The 26,034-nt window shown below is 38.7% G+C and overlaps 2 protein-coding genes across 6 annotated transcripts; one reads left to right on the top strand and one right to left on the bottom strand.

The window, feature by feature from the left end:
- Positions 1 to 137: 137 nt before the first annotated feature.
- On the bottom strand, positions 138 to 8,146 carry harbi1 (harbinger transposase derived 1). The gene is made up of 5 exons (XM_061985173.2): positions 7,954 to 8,146; positions 7,681 to 7,883; positions 5,843 to 6,138; positions 5,600 to 5,775; positions 138 to 853 (listed from the first exon to the last, which is right to left on the bottom strand). Exons 1-5 carry the CDS (start codon positions 8,116 to 8,118, stop codon positions 653 to 655), a joined length of 1,041 nt encoding a protein of 346 aa, XP_061841157.1. The 5' UTR covers positions 8,119 to 8,146; the 3' UTR covers positions 138 to 652.
- On the top strand, positions 7,750 to 25,672 carry atg13 (ATG13 autophagy related 13 homolog (S. cerevisiae)). Of its 5 annotated transcripts, XM_061985166.2 has the most exons (18): positions 7,750 to 7,898; positions 7,963 to 8,081; positions 11,491 to 11,571; positions 13,496 to 13,576; positions 13,667 to 13,786; positions 13,918 to 13,964; positions 14,069 to 14,209; positions 15,966 to 16,006; positions 16,076 to 16,172; positions 16,273 to 16,380; positions 18,761 to 18,857; positions 18,949 to 19,047; positions 19,213 to 19,287; positions 20,211 to 20,320; positions 20,377 to 20,503; positions 24,513 to 24,587; positions 24,651 to 24,758; positions 24,827 to 25,672. In XM_061985166.2, the coding sequence occupies exons 3-18, from the start codon at positions 11,503 to 11,505 to the stop codon at positions 25,094 to 25,096; spliced, it is 1,665 nt and encodes a 554-aa protein (XP_061841150.1). In that variant the 5' UTR covers positions 7,750 to 7,898; positions 7,963 to 8,081; positions 11,491 to 11,502; the 3' UTR covers positions 25,097 to 25,672. The 5 variants fall into 5 exon arrangements, with proteins under 5 accessions (XP_061841150.1, XP_061841149.1, XP_061841151.1 ...); XM_061985165.1 differs by lacking the exons at positions 7,750 to 7,898; positions 7,963 to 8,081 and adding an exon at positions 8,372 to 8,528; XM_061985167.1 differs by lacking the exons at positions 7,750 to 7,898; positions 7,963 to 8,081 and having other exon boundaries at positions 11,476 to 11,571; positions 24,693 to 24,758; positions 24,827 to 24,955; positions 25,019 to 25,672.
- Positions 25,673 to 26,034: the final 362 nt, after the last annotated feature.

The raw sequence follows: 26,034 nt of genomic DNA, 5'->3' as shown, positions 1-26,034 counted from the left end.
CACATGTGCTCCACCGAATGCTCAAGGAGTTTTTGCGTTTGCTCACATACATGGAAAATTAGAGGGAACATTGTTTGGGGGTACCCATAATACGCCGACAGGGAGAAGTTTTTATTTACACAATGAGACGGGCGTGTCTTGACCTCCGCGGCGGAGGCTCTGCCGAAACCCCTGACGCCGACTCACCGAACCCCTAGGGTTCGATCGAACCCAGGTTAAGAACCACTGGTCTAGTCACAACATGTCCTCTTGTCCCGGGTGCCTCAGCAGTGTCCATAAATCAGTGTACATACAGTATAGATAATGTGCTGTTGTAAATATGAGCCCAAGCGGTGGTTTAGGGAGATGGATGGAGAGGTTGGGTCGCTTTTCCCAAAACTTGGGCAACAATGAAGCTAAATATTTGGGACAGCGGGCTCACAAATGCTTGAGGAGAAAATCAATCAAGCAATTTCCACAAAAGATTGTTGTTGTTTGGGTTTGCTGTACAGCGTCTTGCATGTTCTTCCTTATATTCCTATGTTATCGTAGTCTAGTCCGTAGAGTAGAAACCAGCAAAATATTAAAAATCTGCATCAGCATCACCGTGTCTGTGGACTTGCTTGCTCCGACTAGAACTTCCGTGTCCGTCCCGTGCGAGTCCGAGCACGCATCAGCTGGGGTGTTTGAGGATGAGCTGTTGGCGCATCTCCTCCGCCTGGACGTCACGGTCCTCGGGTCTCTGCTCCAGAGTTTCGGGCTGCTCCAGAGGGTCCGTCCTCTCCAGAGTCCAAGCGTCCAATCCCGACTGCAGTGAGGCGTTGTGGAGGACACAACAGGCCAACACAATGGACGAGCTCCTCTCGGGCGAGTACTGTGCAAAAGGGGGGTACGACATCAGTGGTTGAATTCATGCACATGTTCCTGAGTTAAATACAGTGGAACCTCGATTTACAAACCCCTCTATTTATAAACGTTTTGGTTTACAAACTTTTAGATTGCGCAATATCTCTGTGTACAAACAATTAATTTGTTTATTTTGTGTCTCACAGGCAGCAATTTTGCGCTTGCTTGCATTGAAGAGATTGAGGAAGCTGGATTCGTACCTCTTCCAAAGCGCTCCTCCCCCATCCTTTCTCGCCTCCTGTGCAAAGGCGCAGATCACGAAAGGACCTTTGCCAATGTTAATTTACTGTCTAAGACTCAGGGGTTGCCTAGAGCAGTGCCGTGGGAGATTATCTAATTTCACCTATTTTGGTTAAAAATAGTTTTTGCAAACCAGTAATTCTAGTCTGCAAATGATGTGTTGTTGTTGAGTGTCGGTGCTGTCAAGAGCTCGGCAGAATAACCGTGTAATACTCTTCCATATCAGTAGGTGGCAGCCGGTAGCTAATTGCTTTGTATATGTCGGAAACAGCGGGAGGCAGTGTGCAGCTAAAAAGCTGTCTCATGCTTAAACCAAAAATAAACAAAAGGTGAGTGCACCTAAGAAAAGGCATTGAAGCTTAGGGAAGGCTATGCAGAACGGCACTAAAACTGAACTGGCTACAAAGTAAACAAAAACAGAATGCTGGACGACAGCAAAGACTTACTGTGGAGCAAAGACGGCGTCCACAATGTACACCTGAACATGACATGACAATCAACCATGTCCCCACAAATAAGTATAAAAAACAACTGATATATTCTTGATTGCTAAAACAAAGTAGATGCGGGAAATATCGCTCAAAAGGAAGACATGAAACTGCTACAGGAAAATACCAAAAAAAAGAGAAAAAGACACCAAAATAGGAGCGCAAGACAAGAGCTAAAACACTACACACAGGAAAACAGCAAAAGTCTCAAAATTAGTCAGATGTGACAGGTCATGACAGTACACCTACTTTGAGACAAGAGCTATATTGATGCATGGTTGGTTATGGTTTAAAGTCATATCCAACAATTGCGACGACTTTTTACTGTCAACTGAGTTTCGTTTTTTCATGATTTCTGCTGGTGGTGTGCCTCCGGATTTTTTCAACGCAAAAAATGTGCCTTGGCTCAAAAAAGGTTGAAAAACACTGGCCTAGGTAACTTATGGCTCTCGAGCCAGATGTGGCTCTTTTGATGACTGCATCTGTCTCTCAGATACATTTTAGCTGACATTGCTTAATACGATAACTACCGTATTTTTCGGACTATAAGTCGCAGTTTTTTTCATAGTTTGGCCGGGCTCTAGTGCGATTTATATATGTTTTTTTCCTTTTTTATTATGCATTTTGGGCAGGTGCGACTTATACTCCGGTGCGACTTATACTCCGAAAAATACAGTAACGAATAATTCCGCTGGTAATCCCAGTGTTCAAAATAACGCTCAAAATATAAAATATTCTCATGCATTTTAATCCATCCATCCATCCGTGTTCTACCGCACCTGTTCAAGAAGTCGCATTAATGGTAAGAAGTATTTTATTTATTATTGGTTAGCTTCAGAATAACAATGTTATTATATAGAAAAAGAGACTTATTATACTCTAAAAATGTTGGTTTTACTTAAAAATGCACGCATTTAGTTGTATTCAGTGTTAAAATATATGATATGGCGCTCACGGAAATACATTTTAAAATATTTGGCTTTCATGGCTCTCTCGGTCAAAAAGGTTCCCGACCCCTGTTCTAATTGGTATTATTTTTTTTAAATGTTTATTACAACATGGTTGGTAAAGTTAAGGACTTTTGTGATTTCTGATCATTTGTGAGGGCTTGTCGTCATCGTTTTGGCTTGTTCATCACCTCCTTGTTATGTTTGTTTGATATGCGATACTCTGTAGCCCAGGGGTGCCCATTACGTCGATCGCGAGCTACCGGTCGATCGCGGAGGGTGTGTCAGTGCTCGCCAGCCAGGGATAAACATTTTTTTAAAAAGACCTAAAAATGAGCGCTCATCAATCTTCACCAATACGTCACTTTATTGACATTCACGGCACTCGAGGGTCTTGTTAAAGTTAAAGTTAAAGTACCAATGATTGTCACACACACACTAGGTGTGGCGAAATTATTCTCTGCATTTGACCCATCACCCTTGATCACCCCCTGGGAGGTGAGGGGAGCAGTGGGCAGCAGCGGTAGCTGCGCCCGGGAATCATTTTGGTGATTTAACCCCCAATTCCAACCCTTGATGCTGAGTGCCAAGCAGGGAGGTAATGGGTCCCATTTTTATAGTCTTTGGTATGACTCGGCCGGGGTTTGAACTCCCAACCTACCGATCTCAGGACGGACACTCTAACCACTAGGCCACTGAGTAGGTCTTGTGAGATTATTAAGAAAAAAATAGTTTTTATTTCAACAGACTCTCACGCCGTACCTGCCGTCAAAAACTCTAAAGACCGACTGCACAGTTCCTATCTTTACAATAAAAGCGCTGCTTCATCCTGCCTGCGCTAACAAAATAAGAGTCTCAGAAAGCTGGCGGGCACAAGCGAGCAAGACACAGAGTTTGCCGTCAATATATTTCTTGCAAAGTGTGTAAAAACGAGTATGGAAGCTGGACAAATAAGATGCCAAAAAACCAACCACTTTCATGTGGTATTTTTTTCTCTCCATTTGAAAATGTGGACGTTATCATCACCACTGTCTGATTCCAATCAATGCAAGTCATCAGAATCAGGTAATACACCAACTTATTTTCTTGTCTTCATGAAAGAAAGGAATCTATATGTGTTAAACATGCTTGTATTATCATTAAACACCTTTAACTTGTTAACAAAAACATCTCTTTCATAAATAAATAAATATAAATGATATACATGAATGAGGTAGATCCCCTCGACTTGGTCAATTGAAAAGTAGCTCGCCTGCAGAAAAAGTGTGGGCATCCATGCTGTAGCCCTTTATATTGTGTTCAAAGTGTACAAACCTAAACTAAAATGTGGACTTTTGTCGAGGCTGGAACCCATTATTCATATTTACATTGTTTATTGAGAAATTTGCTTCACTAGACACATTTTTCGAATCACGAACCCCGTTCAAAAATCATTTACGTTTGTACAAACCCCGTTTCCATATGAGTTGGGAAATTGTGTTAGATGTAAATATAAACGGAATACAATGATTTGCAAATCCTTTTCAACCCATATTCAATTGAATATGCTACAAAGACAACATATTTGATGTTCAAACTGATAAACGTTTTTTTTTTGCAAATAATCATTAACTTTAGAATTTAATGCCAGCAACACGTGACAAAGAAGTTGGGAAAGGTGGCAATAAATGCTGATAAAGTTGAGGAATGCTCATCAAACACTTATTTAGAACATCCCACAGGTGAACAGGCAAATTGGGAAAAGGTGGGTGCCATGATTGGGTATAAAAGTAGATTCCATGAAATGCTCAGTCATTCACAAACAAGGATGGGGCGAGGGTCACCACTTTGTCAACAAATGTGCGAGCAAATTGTTGAACAGTTTAAGAAAAACCTTTCTCAACCAGCTATTGCAAGGAATTTAGGGATTTCACCATCTACGCTACGTAATATCATCAAAGGGTTCAGAGAATCTGGAGAAATCACTGCACGTAAGCAGCTAAGCCCGTGACCTTCGATCCCTCAGGCTGTACTGCATCAACAAGCGACATCAGTGTGTAAAGGATATCACCACATGGGCTCAGGAACACTTCAGAAAGCCACTGTCAGTAACTACAGTTGGTCGCTACATCTGTAAGTGCAAGTTAAAACTCTCCTATGCAAGGCGAAAACCGTTTATCAACAACACCCAGAAACGCTGTCGGCTTCGCTGGGCCTGAGCTCATCTAAGATGGACTGATACAAAGTGGAAAAGTGTTCTGTGATCTGACGAGTCCACATTTTAAATTTTTTTTGGAAACTGGACGTCGTGTCCTCCGGACCAAAGAGGAAAAGAACCATCCAGATTGTTACAGGCGCAAAGTTGAAAAGCCAACATCTGTGATGGTATGGGGGTGTATTAGTGCCCAAGGAATGGGTAACTTACACATCTGTGAAGGCGCCATTAATGCTGAAAGGTACATACAGGTTTTGGAGCAACATATGTTGCCATCCAAGCAACATTACCATGGACGCCCCTGCTTATTTCAGCAAGACAATGCCAAGCCACGTGTTACATCAACGTGGTTTCATAGTAAAAGAGTGCGGGTACTAGACTGGCCTGCCTGTAGTCCAGACCTGTCTCCCATTGAAAATGTGTGGCGCATTATGAAGCCTAAAATACCACAATGGAGACCCCCGAACTGTTGAAAACAACTTAAGCTGTACATCAAGCAAGAATGGGAAAGAATTCCACCTGAGAAGCTCAAAAAATGTGTCTCCTCAGTTCCCAAATGTTTACTGAGTGTTGTTAAAAGGAAAGGCCATGTAACACAGTGGTGAACATGCCCTTTCCCAACTACTTTGGCACGTGTTGCAGCCATGAAATTCTAAGTTAATTATTATTTGCACAAAAAAAAAAGTTTATGAGTTTGAACATCGAATATCTTGTCTTTGTAGTGCATTCAATTGAATATGGGTTGAAAAGGATTTGCAAATCATTGTATTCCGTTTATATTTACATCTAACACAATTTCCCAACTCATATGGAAACGGGGTTTGTAAATTGAGGCTCCACTGTACCTGCAAGTATCCTTTGGTGCCATCTAAACATCTGAATCTGGTCTGGATGGCTCTAAACGTTCTGTCCACTATTTCGTGAGTCGCTGCGTGAGCAAGGTTATATTCAAACTCTGCAGGGGTTTGTGGACACGCCACTGGAGTCATCAACCACGTCTTCAGGGGATAACGGCTGTCACCTAACAAAGAGAAACCCTTTAGCTTCAACATATCAGGGAATTTCAACTCCACACAAACCGTGATTACCCAGCAAATAACCCTCCTGGGTTTCCTGTAGTTGTTTGTAAAGGGCAGATCTCTCCAAAACCTCCACGCCTTTCAGCCCGCCGGGCCAGTGAGTCTCGGCGCTGAGCAACAAGCCCCTGGCATCACATACTATCTGACAGCCGATGGAGTGAAAGCCCTTCTTGTTCACGTACGACGAGTCTTCGCTGTTCGGAGCTTTGATGGAGACCTGAACGCAGTCCAGCACTCCCAGGACTCCTGTCAATCCCGCCACCCTCTGGAACTCCTGGAACGTCTGCTCTCTGATGGCAGTGTCTCTGTGCAGGAAACATTGTTGATTGCGCGATAAACACATTGAATGGCTCATTTTTATTTATGGACTGAAATTACTGCCAAAACTCCACAAACACACTAAAATGTTTTTACTCCTGCCCAGAGATTTGCAAGCAAAAAAAACAATTTCCCCCAAATTAAAACTTTTGGCAGTAAGCAACTCAGAACACCTTAAATGTTAACTTACAGGTTGAGCTTGTTTCCCCTCTCTTCTGACCGCCATTTTACTCCCCACCCTGCTGCTTCTTCTTTGTTATTTTTGGCGGATGTCGAATCATGTTTTTACTTGCACAGAATTGTTTTTATACTGGATAATGTTTTTTTTTACTTGCACAAATTTATTTTTATTTTACTTGTAAATCTTTTTTTATTAAATCGTTTTTAATTGAAGAATTTTATTTTATTTTTTTCAAATTGTTTATTTAATAGAAGAAGTTTATACTTGCAAATCGTTTTTTACCTGCAGAATTTTATTTTATACCTGCGAATTGCTTTTATAATTACAGAAAATTGTTTTCATACCTGTAAAATCGTTTTTTTACTTGCAAAAAACTGTTTTTTTTACTTGCAATAAACAGGTTTTTTTTAACTTGGAAATTGTTTTTTTAATTAACGAAAATTGTTTTTATACTTACGAATCGTTTTTTTTTTTTACTTCGAAATCTTTTTTTTTTACTATCAGAAAATAGTTTTAATACTTGCGAATCTTCTTTTTTTTTTACTTGCAAAAAACATTTTTTTTACTCTGAAATAGTTTTTTTTAATTAACGAGAAAAAAAAAAGTACACTTGTGGATCATTTTGTTACTTGCAGATTTTTTTTTATTTCCTTGCAAATTATTTCTTTAATTTAAGAAAAAATTTTTTTTATTTCTTTATGGCATATATTTTAGTTACTTGAAATCATTTTTTTAATTGAAGAAAATCATTTTTATCCCTGTGAATGGATATTTTACTTGCAATTCATGTTTTTACTTGCACAACATTGTTTTTTTTACTTGTAAATTGTTTTTTTAATTGAATATTTTTTTAAATATTTGTTTTTACTTTCAAATCGTTTTTAATTGAAGAAAATGTGTTTTATTTTGGCAAATAGTTTCTTTAATAGAAGACAATTGTTTTTATACTTGCAAATCGCTTTTATAATTACAGAAAATTGTTTTCATACTTGCAAATCGTTTTTTTACTTGCAAAAAACTTTTTTTTACCTTGGAAATTGTTTTTTTAATGAACAAAAATTGCTTTTATACTTACGAATCGTTTTTTTTACTTGCAAAAAATGTTTGTTTACTATCAGAAAATTGGTTTTATACTTGCAAATCGCTTTTTTATTTGAAAACATTTTTTTTAAGGTTTTTTTTAACTTGAAAATCGTTTTTTACTTGCAGAAAATATATATTTTTTTACCTACAAATTGTTGGGCGTGATTTAAAAATGTTTTGTGTGTTTGTGAAATTTTGGCAGTCATTTCACTCCATACTTATTATCCATCCATCCATTTCTACCGCTTGTCCCTTTTGATCAGACCTGTTAAATGTGATGAACTGGGAGGCTTTCTCAACCAGAGCACTGGTTACATTGGACACACATCTGGACATGGACGCCTGGCTGATTCCGATGGTATCGCCCATGGATGTTTGAAAAGAACCTGATGTATAGAAGCCCAAGGCGGCCAGAATCTGGACTTCGGGACTGATGGCTCTGGACCTCTGTGTGGGTCTACACAGGCACTGCAACACAACATAGTAAGGATTCAGTAAGACCTGGTTCCAAATCAAGTGTGACGTCACATTGTGTTACCTCTTTGAGCAACTCCACCAAATACAGGATAAAGTGTCTGGGGAAGCCAAATTGTGCGAGGAGGAATTCGTCAGAAACCAAGTCCAGGTTGAAGCGGTCCAGGGTCTTGTGGCCCCGACCATGCAACAGTAGGTCACAATCCAGAACGGCTATTGATATCGCCATGTTGTACGTACTCCAAATGTACCTTCACTGCCAGATCAACGTTTTTCAAGGAAACTAACTCACCGCACTTGCTCGCAGATTCGCCAAATAAATTCACCATGTTTTTTTTTAATCCAGACTACTATTTTGATGAAATGTCACTATTCTATATATTGCAAATGTATTTACATATGACACAATTATCTGTGTTTATTTTATTTCCAATGCGTGTGCATTAATAACGAAAGTGCCGTTGGGAAAGTGTTGCTAGCCAAACATGCTGAGATGGGGAAGATAAACAGAGCACAGCCTCTTTTGACGTTAACATTAGAATTGGGTGTATTAACGTTGATAGAAAGTGACATTAAATGTCATATTCGTTGACCTGATTTGTACTTCACCGGAGCTGCGTTGCTGACGGGGAATCTAATGTAAGGTTTTTTTGTTTTTGCAGCAGGGGTTAAAGTGCGTGGCGTCTAGCTAGCTAGCTAGCTAGCAAGCTTACATGCTAATAATTGATCATTTTTTACGGTAGAGAAACTATTGAACGTTTTTAATATATTCACGATGTCGCTGCCTTACAATGATAACTCAGCACGACTATTGTACATAATATTGTGCTGGTCAGTGGTTTGACGTTTCCTCCACATGTCAACGTGCAATCTAATGGTGACGTGGAGGCCTCATTTGCTATCTAACGACCACAAACGCTTCTGCTTTAAATATGTTTGCAGCAATAAACGTTATAATCCTTCTTTCCAGCATTGCATTACTGCTAAAATCCATGCATTGGCAAAGTCACTGTAAAGCGGCATATGTATCTATAAATTGTTTAATACTCTTTAACAAGTATTTCTTTTTTTTTTAAATGGTAAGATAGTACCAAGTATAAACTCCGGGATGTACAATATTGCACTGTTTTTCAACCTTTTTTGAGCCAAGGCACATTTTTTTCATAAAAAAAAATACGGCGGCACACCACCAGCAGAAAAGGTTAAAAAAAACGAAACTCCAGCAGGTTGTCGTGCCTTATTTTGAGTTTGTTGTTGTTTCCTGTGTGTAGTGCTTTAGTTCCTGTCTTGCGCTGTTATTTTGGTGACACTTCCTGTTTTGTTGGTGTTCACCTGTAGCAGCTTCACGCCTTCTTTTGAGTGCTATTGCCCACAATCAAGACTATTTACGCTCTCCTTCTTTGTGGGGACATTGTTGATTGTCATGTCATGTACAGATGTACTTTGTGGACGCCATCTCTGCTCCACACGCTGTAAGTTTTTGCTGTCGTCCAGCATTCTGTTTTTGTTTACTTTGTAGCCAGTTCAGTTTTACTTTTGTTTTGCTTCAGTGCCTTTTCCTAGCAGGACTTGCCTTTTGTTCATTTTTGGTTTAAGCGTTCCTGTCTTGCGCTGTTATTTCGGTTTTGTTGGTGTTCTCCTGTAGCAGCTTCACGCTTTCCTTTGAGTGCTATTGGCCGCACCTGCTTTGTTTTTCGCAATCAAGACTACCCTATTTTTCGGACTATAAGTCGCAGTTTTTTTCATAGTTTGGCCGGGGGTGCGACTTATACTCAGGAGCGACTTATGTGTGAAATTATTAACACATTACCATAAAATATAAAATAATATTATTTAGCTCATTCACGTAAGAGACTAGACGTATAAGATTTCATGGGATTTAGCGATTAGGAGTGACAGATTGTTTGGTAAACGTATAGCATGTTCTATATGTTTTAGTTATTTGAATGACTCTTACCATAATATGTTACGTTAACATACCATGCACGTTCTCAGTTGGTTATTTATGCCTCATATAACGTACACTTATTCAGCCTGTTGTTCACTATTCTTTATTTATTTTAAATTGCCTTTCAAATGTCTATTCTTGGTATTGGGTTTTATCAAATACATTTCCCCAAAAAATGCGACTTATACTCCAGTGCGACTTATATATGTTTTTTTCCTTCTTTATTATGCATTTTCGGCCGGAGCGACTTATACTCCGAAAAATACGGTATTTAAGTTGTGCGTACGCTATCCTTCTTCGTGGGGACATTGTTGATTGTCATGTCATGTACAGATGTACTTTGTGGATGCCGTCTCTGCTCCACACGCTGTAAGTTTTTGCTGTCGTCCAGCATTCTGTTTTTGTTTACTTTGTAGCCAGTTCAGTTTTACTTTTGTTTTGCATAGCCATCCCTATGCTTCAGTGCCTTTTCCTAGCGGGACTTGCTTTTTGTTCATTTTTAGTTTAAGCGTTAGATACCTTTTTACCTGCACGCTGTCTCCTGCTGTGCTCTGCATATTGGGATCACGACAAACCATCCTTGACCCGTTCCGACTTCTACGAAGCAATGAACTACCTGCTGCCACCTACTGATATTGAGTATTACATGGTTACTCTGCCAAACTCTACACAGCACAGGCACTAGACAACGACACATTGTTATAATTATTGATTTGCAAAAAATTATTTTTTGGACCAATTAGATGAAGTTGCATAATTTCCCCCGGCACACCAGACAATATTGTGCCGTGTCACAGTGGTTGAAAAACACTGCACTAGTGCAACCATGTAATACTCCATATCAGTAGGTGGCAGCAGGTAGTTAATTGCTTTGTAGAAGTCGGAACGCTTCGAGGATGGTTTGTCGTGATCCGAATATGTAGAGTACGGCGGGAGACAGTGTACAGGTAAAAAGGTATGTAACGCTTCAACCAAAAATGAACAAAAGGCAAGTCCTGCTAGGAAAAGGCACTGAAGCATAGGGATGGCTATGCAAAACAAAAGTAAAACTGAACTGGCTACAAAATAAACAAAAACAGAATGCTGGACGACAGCAAAGACTTACAGCGTGTGGAGCAGAGACGGCGTCCACAAAGTACATCCGTACATGACATGACAATCAACAATGTCCCCACAAAGAAGGATAGCATAAATAGTCTTGATTGCAAAAAACAAAGCAGGTGTGGGCAATAGCACTCAAAGGAAGGTATGAAGCTGCTACAGGAGAACACCAACAAAACAGGAAGGGTCACCATAATAACAGCGCAAGACAGGAACTGAAGCACTACACACAGGAAACAACAACAAACTCAAAATAAGGCACGACAACCTGCTGGAGTTTCATTTTTTAACCTTTTCTGCTGGTGGTGTGCCTCCGTATTTTTTTAATGAAAAAAATGTGCCTTGGCTCAAAAAAGGTTGAAAAACACTGCATTGAACCTTTTTTTGTCAAATAGTATTTGAGTGGCTTTGTTGCATAAATTGAATACAACAATACAAGTGTTATCTTGCTACACGTTCAGATATTCATGTATATTAACTTTTTTTTACATTTTTTATAATAGCTCTTTTTCATGTGGTCTGAGCATCTTCGGTGTGTGCTCATGGTTACAGGCTCGTGTCAACATGGATAGTGACCTGAGCCTCCAGGATAAAAAGGACTTGGACAAGTTCATCAAGTTCTTTGCCTTGAAGGTGAGGAAGCAATGATATTCATCTTAAAGGGGTACTACATTCATTTGGGGGGAAATTTTGCCTATCATTCACAATCTAAATGTGAGACAAGCACACGTTTTCTTTTATTATGCATTCTAACGCGGGTTCGACCGATGTGTTTTTTTCAGGACGTATACTGATTATTAGTTGTCAAGGAGGCCGATGCGAGCCGATATTCATTTGCAGTAAAAATTATTTTGAACATGAATAATATATGTCAGTAAACAGCTGAATAAGGCTTTAAAAGGGAAACTGCACTTTGATTTTGAATCGTTCACAATCCCTATTATGAGAGACAAGAAGACAACATTTTTTTTCTTTTGGATTCTAATTTGTAAAAATCGTATCGCTCCACCTTCTGTGATCCTTACAGTGATTGTGGCCATTTTCACACTGAAGCAGGTGCGATTATGTCATCGTTAGTATGGCGGCAAAGAACAAATCTCTACCGTTACCAAATTCATATCGTTTCTACCATCATACTGTGTATGCCGCGCAGCCCTACCCAATACAGATTAAAAATAGGCCGATACCGATATACGCCAAAATGCCAAATATTGGTGCGGATAATCGGTCAATCTGTAATTTTAACACGTAAATAAATGTAAGCAACTCACAATGGAGCCAATGGGAGTAGTCGTATTCCACCTATTAAACGCTCTTAAAAACAACCAAAAACCTCCCAACATTTTATATACATGCTATGTACAGTGGTAAAAGACACGTTCCTAATAACATGTAATATTTACGCATTGTATTCATCTTAAGCATACTGTGGTGTATTTACTTTACAGACACATCAACAACGTTCACTTTTTCCTTCAACAAAACTAACACTACTAAGCATGGCAGACTTCATGAGAGACAACAATGACTACTTTAGGTCAAATGATTATCCAGAGTCTTATATTTTTGAGCCTGAATATAAGGAGAACAATTTAGAAGCTGTGGTAAACAGATGCAGCTTTGGTGGAACACTAAGCATCATGCTGCAGTATTGCCAAGTGCTAAACAGGAAATACAAACTATGAACATAACAAAATGATCATTTACTGTACAATGTCTGCTCTCACTGGGTTGCCAACTGATGGGATGTTCATAAGACCTCCTACAATCCTCTGCTTGCCTTCAATGGACTGAACTTTCACATTATCATGAATAATTTGCAATAACTGTGTCCACTTGGCATCCACTGCAGCCCGTCACCCAGGTTGTGGGTTCAGAACAGTAATGTCATTTTGGTTTGTGCAGCCCTTCAAGGCACCTGTGATTAAGGGCTATATAAATAATATTTGATTGATTGATTGATATATTATTGTGTAGATGAAGATTTAATCATAATTCACCTGTAGATAAATACAAATTTAAAAAAAAAGTGTCCGCAAACAAGCTTTTATTTGTGCCATCTGCGGGTCTTGGATGAATGTCAAAGGTTTAAGGCTAAAACCTACTATCCAAGTGAGAGGCATTATTAATAATCTCAAATTAACGTTCACCAGCTCAGAGGCGAGGCAGAAGCTCAACGGCTCTATGTCAGCACTGTAGCTGCATAAGCTAAATAGCTCTCTGTGATCACAGCACCACTAAAAGTAGTTTGGTTAATATTCAGGTCACAAGATGGAGTATCGTTGGTGGGTTTTGGATGTTTTTTGGAGGGCTTATGGGCGCAATAGAGTACTCCCATTGGCTGCATTGTTAGCCACTTAGTCCTTTCCGTATTTAATGACTTAATGACTTGTTTTTGTTCTTGTCTTACATAGGGATTGTTAATGATAAGCAAAGTTCCAAAAAAGTGCATTTCCCCTTTAAGTGACATTGTTGGGCAATTGGCGGGGAAACAAAAAAACAATCCCTTCCTCCACGTTTTATGTTTTAGTAAGTAACATTTTTTTCTTATTCATAGACCGTTCAGGTGATAGTCCAGGCTCGCCTTGGTGAGAAGATCTGCACTCGCTCTTCGTCATCTCCTACTGGTTCTGATTGGGTAAAACTTTGAGCATTGTTTTAAATGGTCATTGCTTTAATTTGAACAATTCAACATACTGCATAGATACTGAAAGGTACTTCTTTCCAGTTTAACTTAGCAATCAAAGACATCCCAGAGGTGACTCATGAAGCCAAGAAAGCACTGGCAGGTCAACTCCCAGGCGTAGGACACTCAATGTGCGTGGAGATCTCCCTCAAGACCTCAGAGGTAAAATTCTCAACATTTGTGGCGTCGATAAACCCACTGTGCCGTGTTTTTCTCTTATGTGAAATTTGAACATAAAGTGAAATCTGTAGCATTGATAAATAACTCATTGTCATCATCTACCTTTATTTTAGGGGGACTCGATGGAATTAGAGACTTGGTGCCTGGAGATGAATGAAAAGTGAGTTTTTTTGTTACAAATATGTTTGTAAGAAGATCAAGCTCGAATATGTTTGTAACATTTATTATGGTGATTGTATTCAAATGTGTTTATTTCTTTTGTAGGTGTGATAAAGACATAAAAGTGTCATACACCGTCTACAACCGACTGTCTGTCCTTCTGAAGTCTCTGCTGGCCATCACCAGAGTAACACCTGCCTATAAACTTTCCAGAAAACAGGGACATGACTATGTCATATTATACAGGTGAGTTACATTTGCATTTTATTTTAATATTTAAATCACTCAATATCAAGTAAGAATGAAACTCATAAAATTTAAATACCATGTTTTTCATCTCAGCAATTGAACTTCAAGTATTAAAACTAATATGTGATATAAACTCATTACATGAGATATGTCAAGCCTTTTATTTGTTATAATTTTGATGATCACAACTTACAGCTTTCGAAAACCCAAAATTTTCTGAGATTTTTAGTTCGAGGTTTTCACAAATTGTAAGCTAGTGGTTCTCAAACTTTTTTCACAAGGCATAACCTCAGAAAAAACTTGGCTCTCCAAGTACCACCATAATGACCAACATTAAAATGCAGTAGCGTAGTACACGTAAATATTCATTACTTTTTTTTTATTAACAAGTACATTTAATAATTTTGACCACAGTAACAGCGGGTTTGAATATAGGAAAATAAAACACTGTAATGGTACATGTACCACAGTTTGAGAATAACTGCCGTAAGCCATAAGAATCAAAATTATATCAAAAAACTATCATGGAAACCTCATGTCAGACACATTAAAACAAAATCTCCAAAAGCCTCTTAATTATAAACAAAGCAAAGCTATACCTCAATGAAAATGCACTCCGTACTCTATACTGCACCTTGGCACCCCCATACCTTACATACTGTGTTGAAGTATGGGGGAACACAATTAATCCTCTTATCATATTACAGAAAAGAGCAGTGAGGATCATTCACAATATACTCATAATCTGTTTAAGCAATCAAAGTTGCTCAAATTTGATGATCTTGTACATACATCAATAATCTTATATAAAGCATTTAACAAAGTATTACCGCCTAATCTAGGTTTTTTTTATAAGACGAGTGCAGGCTCATAACTTGAGAGGCTTTGGATATTTCTCATTGCCGAGAGCTCAAACCACGCGTAAACGTTTTTGTGTGTCTGTATGCGGAGTAAAACTATGGAACAAACTGGACTTACAATACAAGCAATACCAAACTATTAATCGATATAAACTATTATACAAACATCGGGTCTGGTTCAAATATAGAGATGAGAATCTTTCATTTGACCTGATGTTGTACTCTGTCTCAAAGTGTTATTAACATGTGCTCAATGTTTCCTTACCATTATTGCTATGCTGTCTATTACCATTGTTGGTATTTTGTCTATTACCATTGTTGGTATATTCATTCTTCCCACATTGTTGATACAAATTATTGTTAGTGTAATAATTATTGTTACATGTGGTAATGCCACTATGATACAACATTTGTATAATGCTTAAACAAAGAAACAGTGAAACTCAATGTATTAATCACTGAATTGAGAACTGGGGGTGGGATTGAATAAATTATCTTCTTCCCACTCCCTTTCAGGCAAAACTGGACCATCATGCTCACATACTGTACATTACCTTTTGTATTATACTAATTTATATTATTGCGTGTTGTCAACCTTGTACTTTTTTTTATGTCATTGCCTGAAATAAATGAATAAATGAAAGAAGAAAAAAAAAGAAAAAAGGTTAGAAATATCTTGAGTTGCATGTTATTAGCCTATGTTTTATGTTAGTTTTACCTTGTAAATCTAATTGCTGGAATTAACGAACCTTTGCACAATAAACACATTTTTTGACTTTCACTTGAACATAAATATAATTACATTTAGATCTACATCTGTATGTATAAGTCTTGAGTGTTTACTGTGTAAACAACCAGTCAGCTTATTGTTTCTGCATGTCTTTTGCGTCTAGGATCTACTTTGGGGAAGTTCAGATGAGCGGATTTGGAGAAGGTAGTTATGATTTTTCCGTGTAGTCTGTGCAGCAGTTGGTGAGCTTGTTAAATACCGATGTTTGTTTAGGTTTCCAGACGGTGCGTGTTGGTGTTGTGGGCACACCTGTTGGTACCATCACGCTTTCCTGTGCTTATCGCACCAACCTGGCTTTTATGTCCAACAGGTAACACACAAAGAGTATTTGCTGTTCAAATTCTAAATCATACAGTTGTCTTTATAGACTACACCTCATTGATTCCAACAAACATCTTGTTGGCTTGCAGGCAGTTTGAGCGATCTGCCCCTATCATGGGGATCATTGTGGACCACTTTGTGGATCCTCCCTGTGGTGGCCAGCGAGCTGCAAACATGGGTCAGCCTTGCAACTACAGGTACTGACATTAAACGGGCTTTGACTTGGGATGAATGATGAATCGCACACACATTAGTGCTGCATCCTTTGCTAGCTAGCTTGGCACGCTTACTGGCAAGTGTGTTAATGTAACCCAGGGTCTTGTAAAGATGATTGCGGACGTTCTGAAAGTTGAACATGAAGGAAAATAAACGCATTTAACATTTCAGTATTAAGGGGGAAATATTGCAATTACATTAATTTCCAAAATAAGGAGCAGGATTGCATAAGATCTGCTTCTTCTTACTCCCTTTTAGACATGTTTGAATGTGAAACTGTAAATATGTGATGTCATTATCACTTTCATTCAGCGCTAACTTATATTGTGGTTATTGTCATAAGTTTTCCTTGCTACTGATGATTGTCACAATCTTCTCCAGCTCTTCACCTCTGTTAGCTCTGTACACCTGTGTTCCTGTGTACTTGTACTTCTACTGGGTGTTAGCTCTGTACTAATGTGTTCCTGTGTACTTTTATTTCTACTGGGTATTAGCTCTGTACTCATGTGTTCCTGTTTACTTACTACTTCTACTGGGTATTAGCTCTGTACTAATGTGTTCCTGTGAACTTCTACTTCTACTGGGTATTAGCTCTGTACTCGTGTGTTCCTGTTTACTTACTACTTCTACTGGATATTAGCTCTGTACTCATGTGTTCCTGTGTACTTCTACTTCTACTGAGTATTAGCTCTGTACTCATGTGTTCCTGTTTACTTACTACTTCTATTGGGTATTAGCTCTGTACCGTATTTTCCGCACTATAAGGCGCACCTAAAAACCACAATTTTTCTCAAAAGCTGACAGTGCGCCTAATAACCCGGTGCGCTTTATTACGATTCATTTTCATAAAGTTTCGGTCTCGCAACTTCGGTAAACAGCCGCCATCTTTTTTCCCGGTAGAACAGGAAGCGCTTCTTCTTCTACGCAAGCAACCGCCAAGGAAAGCACCCGCCCCCATAGAACAGGAAGCGCTTCACCCGCCCCCATAGAAAAGGAAGCGCTTCACCCGCCCCCGGAAGAAGAAGAAAAAACGCGCGGATATCACCGTACGTTTCATTTCCTGTTTACATCTGTAAAGACCACAAAATGGCTCCTAATAAGCGATCCGGTTCATAAAAAGACGCAATCTCTCCATCCGCACACGGATTACTACCGTATTTCACAGCAACTGAACCGCACTGTGGAACGGGAGCACGTACGGTGAATATTCGCTCCACAGGGAATGAAGTCATCCTTCACTGTGGTTCTAGCTTGCCATGCTAACTTCCACTCATGGTGATATTCAAAAGGAAGACCTTGCCAAAAGAGACCTTTCCAGCCGGCGTCATCATAAAAGCTAACTCGAAGGGATGGATGGATGAAGAAAAGATGAGCGAGTGGTTAAGGGAAGTTTACGCGAAGAGGCCGGGTGGCTTTTTTCACACAGCTCCGAAGGCGAACACACCTTCACTAAGACGGGCAGACAGCCTCGGACGACATACGCCAACATCTGCCAGTGGATCGTAAATGCTTGGGCAGATATTTCGGTCACAACTGTGGTCCGAGCTTTCCGGAAGGCAGGATTCACAGAACAACAGCGACACTGACTCCCGATGACTTCTACGAGACGGAACCGGCCATTTTGGATCCCGTATTCGCCCAACTTTTCAATTCGGACACCGAAGACGAAGAATTCGAAGGATTTACGAATGAAGAATAACTTCAGAAGGTGAGCGCTATGTTTATTTTGTGTGTTGTGACATTAACGTTAAAGCAACATTATGTTGCTATTGTTCTACACCATTTTGAATTTTACTATGTTTGTGATTGCACATTTGCGTACATTTTGGGACAGAGTTGTTAGAACGCTGGTTTTCAATATATTATTAAAGTTTGACTGAACTATCTGACTGTTTTTTTGACATTCACTTTAGCGCAGCGTTTTTTTTGACATTCACTTTAGCGCAGCGTAGGCGCGGCTTTTAGTCCGGGGCGGCTTATTGGTGGACAAAATTATGAAATATGTAATTCATAGAAGGTGCGGCTAATAATCCGGTGCGCCTTATAGTGCGGAAAATACGGTACTTATGTGTTCCTGTGTACTAACCACTCCCAATGGGTATTAGCTCTGTATGTACACGTTTTCCTGCGTACTTACTTCCTTTACAGGGTATAACCGTGAGCTTGTTGATTAGACTGAACCATGCTGCCCCCTACATGTAGGCTGATGTATCGTTCTAACATGAATATAAGCATACGGACACACATATTGAACATTTCCCCGGCTTTTCACAACCCACTCTGATACGTCTCTGTACGCTCCCAGGTGGTCCTGGCCCACTATTTGAGAAACAAAACATTCTATTTTTTTTCTCCCACCAGACCACCAGATGATGATGATGATGGAGTCCAGTTCTCCGGCGTCCAGGATTCGCAGGAGGTCTGCACGACTTCCTTCTCCACTTCTCCTCCCTCTCAGGTAAAAATACACTCCTCAATTTCTTTACTCTCCCTTTGCCTCCGCTTTCTTACTTGCTTATTCTCCTTCCTGTCATCTGACTGCTGTACAGTGTGTCTGTACACTGAGTCCTTCTCCTTCCAAGCTGTCTAAAGCGCTCCCTCTGGACAGTCCACAGATCCCATTGGTTCCTGGACTTGTCACTCACACTGTGAGTCTACACTTGCTTATTTTCTTTTATTTGGCTTCTTTCTTAATTCTGCTGGTTGAATTCACAGAGGTATCTTGTTCTCTTCCTCCTCATTAGTTATCTAACACAACATCTCCATATTGACCCACAAATGAATTGAATGTACTATTTTGTGTGCACATGTAGCTGTACGCCTCCAGGTTGTGCTACCAGCCTCCTGGAACTCCTGACCTTTGTCGCACTGCTGCCAATTCAAACCAGGTAGTAATTCTTTCATTTACTAAGAAACCAGTGATGACCGAAGAGTTAAGTTACATTAAGGAACATCACAAAGTTACATTTGCACAATTGATTCAACATGTCCAAAAAGTACAAGAAATGATTATACTTTATTTAATCCTACATTTTCTCTGTGTCTAATTACTGACTATTTTTACAAGTTGACACTTTTATGTATTAATTTTTGTTGTTTGTGGTGTTATTAATTTGCTAAATATATAACATACTCCAAACCCTCTTATACACGCCAACATTACCCCCGTAGTCACACAGCTAAATGTATTTTACTTTCTACAAGAGCTAAGATGTTGGATATAAATATGTCCCAGTGAATATCTTCAACAATTAAGTATGAATGTCTTGAATAGAAATGTAAATGTCAGCCATAGTACAATCATAACACTGTATCGGTAAGCAGTATCACTAATAATCTAAATCCTGGTCAAATAGGAGCAGCACAGTCAGCACAGCAAATAGTTAATTGTTTGTCAAAAATTATAAACACATAAAAAAGTCACCTAATTATTTGTGTGTTTATCGAAATAATTAAAAAGGCTTCCAATATTAAAAAATATATATTTTCAGAACCATGTAATTTAATAACATGTTTTTTTCTCTAGTTTTTTTCATTCTAAAACATATCTCTTACCCAATATTTTACATGTTTATTGCATTAATTGTATTATTTACAATATGTAATATATACTATTCTAAAATGTGTTCCCTTATCATCCAAAGGAAAGAAAGGAAGGTGTTTGAAAAAATGTAATTGTGTAAAGTGTTCAGTGTAAAGGGAAAGACAGGAATACAAATGCAGATGCCTTCAAGTTACGTTACATATCTCGTCCACCAGAGGGCACTGCTTTGCTCCAGACGTGATACACTTGTAAACCTGTTTTCCTCAGACGTTGCATGCCGGGAAGGAGGATGGGGTGGTGTTGCATCCAGCAAAGCCTCACCGTGGTGCGGATGCCCACCTGACAGTAGAGACGATCGGCAACACGACTGGGAGCAGGTACTTGTCTTCATAAAGTTGATGTGTTCTCCCGTACTAACGGCATCTCTTCCCAGCGGCGACGACGACATCTTGTCCCATACCGGCGAGGGAAGGAGGAGCGCTTCTCCCTCCGACCCGCTCCAGTCTCTTAACGCGTTCACAAGGAAAGTGGGAGCGTTTGTCAATAAACCCAACGCACAGGTAATTACTGTTTTTTTTTTTTAATTTCAACGTACAACAGTAATTCCATTTTTGTTAGTTTGTAGTTCATAAAAAGGTTGTCCGTAGACCAAGCAATTTTTTTAGTTTGTTAGGGACCGTGCACAGAAAACATTAGACAGACAGAGATAGGGCTGGGTGTTAAAACAATGTCAATATATACCACGATAGACACGTAAAAATATGTTCGAGAGAAAAATTTGATATACACTGTATTTTACGGACTATAGAGCTCACCGGTATACAAGCCGCACCCACTAAATTTTAAAAGAAAAATATATTCTTCTATATATTAGCCGCACCGGACTAGAACCAACAGATGTACCGTATTTTTCGGAGTATAAGTCGCTCCGGAGTATAAGCCGCACCGGCCGAAAATGCATAATAAAGAAGGGAAAAAACATATATAAGTCGCACTGGAGTATAAGTCGCACTGGAGTATAAGTCGCATTTTTTGGGGAAATTTATTTGATAAAACCCAACACCAAGAATAGACATTTGAAAGGCAATTTAAAATAAATAAAGAATAGTGAACAACAGGCTGAATAAGTGTACGTTATATGAGGCATAAATAACCAACTGAGAACGTGCCTGGTATGTTAACGTAACATATTATGGTAAGAGTCATTCAAATAACTATAACATATAGAACATGCTATAGGTTTACCAAACAATCTGTCACTCCTAATCGCTAAATCCCATGAAATCTTATACGTCTAGTCTCTTACGTGAATGAGCTAAATAATATTATTTGATATTTTACGGTAATGTGTTAATAATTTCACACATAAGTCGCTCCTGAGTATAAGTCGCACCCCCGGCCAAACTCTGAAAAAAACTGCAACTTATAGTCCGAAAAATACGGTACTCCAAACTTTCTTTCTGCTGCACGATTGTCGTTTTCTGCTGCATATTTCCAGCTTGTAACCTGCAGTATATGATTTCCTTTTCGGTGCCATTTTTGTTCAGCCCTTCTCAGTTTTTATAAGTTACCGCCAATGTTGAAATGATCAATTTTCATAGGTACGGAAGTAGTAGCCGTTAGCATCTTTTTTTTCCACAATGCACTTCTGCCATGACCCGTCCCCGCCAAATTTTTATTGGTTGACGTGTGTGTGTGACGATTGCTGATATACGTCTAGTCTCTTACGTGAATTAGATAAATAATATTATTTGATATTTTACGGTAATGTGTTAATAATTTCACACATAAGTCGCTCCTGAGTATAAATCGCACCCCCGGCCAAACTATGAAAAAAACTGCTACTTATAATCCGAAAAATACGGTACCTTAATTGTATGTAAATATGTAAATTGTACGGCAGTAAAACGGCTGATCAAACAAAACAAAAGTCATCGTCATGGACCCACTAGCTGTGGAAACTAGCTCTGCGATCAGCTAAACAGACTCAATAACTCCACGGTGACGTTTTGGTGAATTTACAGAGAAATATGTGAAACTGAAACAATACAAAACAAAATGCCATTGTGAGCATATTAGCTAATGCTAACATCTCTAGCTTCATTACATTACGATAGCACGTAAAAATATGCATGAAAACACTCTTACAGACTTCACATCTGTGACGGTTTAGTAAGTATGAATTGTTTTAGGTATATTGTAAAATTGACAAATGTTGCTTGGAGTGATGAACAGAGAATACTTTCGATTAGAAACGCTATGGACCGTTCTACTTCCGGTTTAAAGCATTAAAACAGGAAATACATAATCAACCTGCAGTGAACAAACTCGTCCAGAAGATGGCACCATAGCACAAACACAGTTTCAGTGTTTCTGCGTGTGTTTAATGAAAACATTACGGCCGTTAGCGAAGAAAAATACTTAAATTAGCCGCACGGTTTTATAAGCTGCAGGGTTTGAAGCGTTGGAAAGAGTAGCGGCTTATAGTACTGAATTTACGGTATATTTTTTCTTCCTTGGAATAAAAACCGGAAGATGCAATGCAAGGTTGGTTGCATGCACAAAGGCACTCGCTCTCTAGTGACCAAGCAACGCAGGAAGTGAACACTGATCAGTGGGAGTGATGTGTTAGAGATGGAACATGTTAAAAACTAGATACTACCAAGTAGATTAAAATTTCAATTCATTTTCTACCACTTGTCCCTCATCATTTTGACTAAATAATAGAATGGGAAATGACACAATATGTTACTGCATGTGTCAGCAGCCAAATTAGACGCCTTTTTAACCTGTTTGCTTAAAAACAAGTTGTCTAGTATGTTAATTTTTTGTTGCTTAATTGTTCTTCAAATGCGATAAGAAACATGTTTAATGTATCATAAGAGTTTCTTTAGGTTTAAATAAAGCCAATAATAAAAAAATGTGGCTCCATTTATTTTGAAATACATTTTGGTACCAGTACCAAACTGTTGGTAGCAGGACATCACTACAAGAGACAAATACGTGATTACCAGTAACTATGCTGAAATTCAATAGTTTTTTCACCTTCGTTATCAAAGTGCTGCCACTCGCAACTTTCATTGACCCCATGGTGGCTTATCTCGCAGTCATACTTCATAATAAAAGCAGCACTGAGACTAACTCACCAGCGCGTGGTATTAGAATAGAATAAAATAGAAAGTACTTTATTGATCCATGGGGGGAATTCAGCACCCCAGTTCGCTCACAATAAACAATAAACACTTAGGTATTTTTTACATGTGAATAATATAAATACAATCTATTATACGGCATTATTCACATGTGAATAATATAAATATAGTCTATTATACATCATTATTTACATGTGAATTATATAAATACAGTCTATTATACAGCATTATAATAATACAAATAGTCTATTATACAGCATTATTCACATGTGAATAATTCTGTCAGTCTGTTATACAGCATTATAATAATATAAATACAGTCTATTATACAGCATTATAATAATATAAATAGTCTATTATACAGCATTATTCACATGTGAATAATTCTGTCAGTCTGTTATACAGCATTATAATAATATAAATACAATCTATTATACAGCATTATAATAATATAAATAGTCTATTATACAGCATTATTCACATGTGAATAATGCTGTCATTCTATTATACAGCATTATTCACATGTGAATAATGCTGAATAATAGACTGTATTTATATTATTCACATGTGAATAATGCTGTCAGTCTATTATACAGCATTATAATAATATAAATACAGTCTATTATACAGCATTATTCACATGTGAATAATGCTGTATAATAGACTGTATTTATATTATTCACATGTGAATAATGCTGTATAATAGACTATGTATATTATTCACATGTGAATAATGCTGTATAATAGACTGTATTTATATTATTCACATGTGAATAATGCTGTATAATAGATTATTTATATCATTCACATGTGAATAATGTTGTCAGTCTATTATACAGCATTATAATAATATAAATACAGTCTATTATACAGCATTATAATAATATAAATAGTCTATTATACAGCATTATTCATATGTGAATAATGCTGTCAGTCTATTATACAGCATTATAATATAAATACCGTCTATTATACAGCATTATAATAATATAAATAGTCTATTATACAACATTATTCACATGTGAATAATGCTGTCAGTCTATTATACAGCATTATAATAATATAAATACAGTCTATTATACAGCGTTATTCACATGTGATCAATGCTGTATAATAGACTATTTATATCATTCGCATGTGAATAATGCTGTATAATAGACTGTATTTATATTATTCACATGTAAAAAAATACCGAAGTGTTTATTGTTTATTGTGAGACAATTCTTTGTCTGAGCACTCGATTCTGCGGAATGATCTGTGGGCAAACGGATTCGTCTCCATGTTTAACTGCACTCCTAGGGAAAATGTTCAAAATGGATGAAATATAGCAGCACTGAAGAATGAATGAAAGATTTCACGTTGGCGAAAACGTTGAAAAGTGAAGAGGATTTCATCTAAGCCTTTTTGTTTTGTGCAGCTAACCGCCGCCATGGACTTGCCGTTTGCCGCGTTTGCTCCCAGAGGTTTGGACTCTGAGGACAACGACCCGATGGTCAGTGTGGATGCTGACGTGTTTCTTCACCAGCTGTATTCAGAAGTGTGTTTGCGTGTTTAGGTGCACCCTCCAGACTCTCCCACCTGCATGTCGCCCCTGCAGGCCAGCCTCCACTCGCAGGACTCCGAGGGCTCGGCGCAGCACGACGACTTCGTCATGGTGGACTTTGTACGTGCTCGCGTCCTTTTCATCGGCCGTGGCAGAATCTTTCTTCTCACGCCTTCTTTCACCCTCAGCGGCCGGCGTTCTCCAAGGACGACTTGTTGCCCATGGACCTGGGAACTTTCTACCGGGAGTTCCAAAACCCTCCCCAGCTGGCCAGCCTCTCGCTGCACATCAGCTCGCAGTCCATGGCCGACGATCTGGTAGGTTTCTCCTCGACGTCCTGCTGGACCCAACATGAAGTTGTTGTTGTTTTCTCCACGCAGGACTCGCTGCCAGAGAAACTGGCCATCTACGAGAAAAACATCGATGAGTTTGACGCTTTTGTGGATATGCTGCAGTAGAAGACGGCAACAAGACGTTGGAGTCGGAAACATTCGACAGACTAATTAACTTCAGTAACTGGCAAAGAATGATGTCAAGTGCGACGGTTAGTGACTGTAAATAATAGCAACACTGGTCCTGCTTCAAGTATTCACTTTTAAACACTCAAAGCCATTTCAACATGAAGAGTCTGCTGGCATGAACAAAAAAACTTGCACACATGCATTATATGCTGAGTCTAAAGTAAAAACACAAATAGTTCTCAGCTGGTCTGAGGATATCGCTTGCAAACAGCCCAAGACTTATTTGAAGTGTATGTAAAGTCTTGTAAATACACAGCCGCCCTAAAGGAAGTGTGTAGGTCGCTTTCCCCCTCAGTCCCACGCTTGTACACACAAAAACTGCTGTTTGTCGAGTCGTACGTCAATATTTTTACACTTCACATAGCTGCCAAACATTCAATCATTTGTAGGACTTTAAAACCATTAAATGTCAGTTCATGTGAAGCTTGTCATTATTTATTACAAAAGACACAAGGGTAGTTATTTTCCATATAATAAATTATTAGGGGGGGGGGGGGATATGTCACCTTTGTGTCAAAAAAGCAGCGTTGACTTCCATTAAAAATACTTTGTTTCATTCAAAAAGCATGTATCTTGTATTTCTGTTTGAATTAAAAAAGTGTTGTTTTTTTTAAAATTATTTTAACTAACAAACAGATTCAACCCTTTTTGATTATTCATAACGCATGCATGGAGTGTGTCTGTGCTTTCTTGTACTTCTACCCTTCTTGAGACAGGGAAAAGTGCCTTCCATATGAGGAGCGGTGAACAAGTTAAGACATAAATCATGCTCCCAATCAACGTCCCCTCTAAGGTGCGCGCCTGTGCAATTGCGCACTGCTCAAGCGTCCTCTGCGCACGGCAAATCTATGCCACGCACAAAATCAAATAAAAAA

The sequence above is a fragment of the Nerophis lumbriciformis genome, linkage group LG23 (genome assembly GCF_033978685.3).
Source record: "Nerophis lumbriciformis linkage group LG23, RoL_Nlum_v2.1, whole genome shotgun sequence".
Taxonomy (NCBI): Eukaryota; Metazoa; Chordata; class Actinopteri; order Syngnathiformes; family Syngnathidae; genus Nerophis; species Nerophis lumbriciformis.
The sequence above is the reverse complement of the archived record's forward strand: the minus strand, read 5'-3'. Positions and strand labels throughout refer to the sequence as shown.

Excerpts from the sequence above, each read along its gene's own strand:
- harbi1 (XM_061985173.2), bottom strand. The coding sequence starts at position 8,118 with ATGGCGATATCAATAGCCGTTCTGGATTGTGACCTACTGTTGCATGGT. Across the intron at positions 7,884-7,953 it reads TGGTGGAGTTGCTCAAAGAG|TGCCTGTGTAGACCCACACA; the intron begins GTAACACAATGT and ends GTTGTGTTGCAG. Across the intron at positions 5,776-5,842 it reads CCAGGAGGGTTATTTGCTGG|GTGACAGCCGTTATCCCCTG; the intron begins GTAATCACGGTT and ends TCTCTTTGTTAG.
- atg13 (XM_061985166.2), top strand. The coding sequence starts at position 11,503 with ATGGATAGTGACCTGAGCCTCCAGGATAAAAAGGACTTGGACAAGTTC. Across the intron at positions 14,210-15,965 it reads GACTATGTCATATTATACAG|GATCTACTTTGGGGAAGTTC; the intron begins GTGAGTTACATT and ends TTTTGCGTCTAG. Across the intron at positions 20,504-24,512 it reads TCAATAAACCCAACGCACAG|CTAACCGCCGCCATGGACTT; the intron begins GTAATTACTGTT and ends TGTTTTGTGCAG.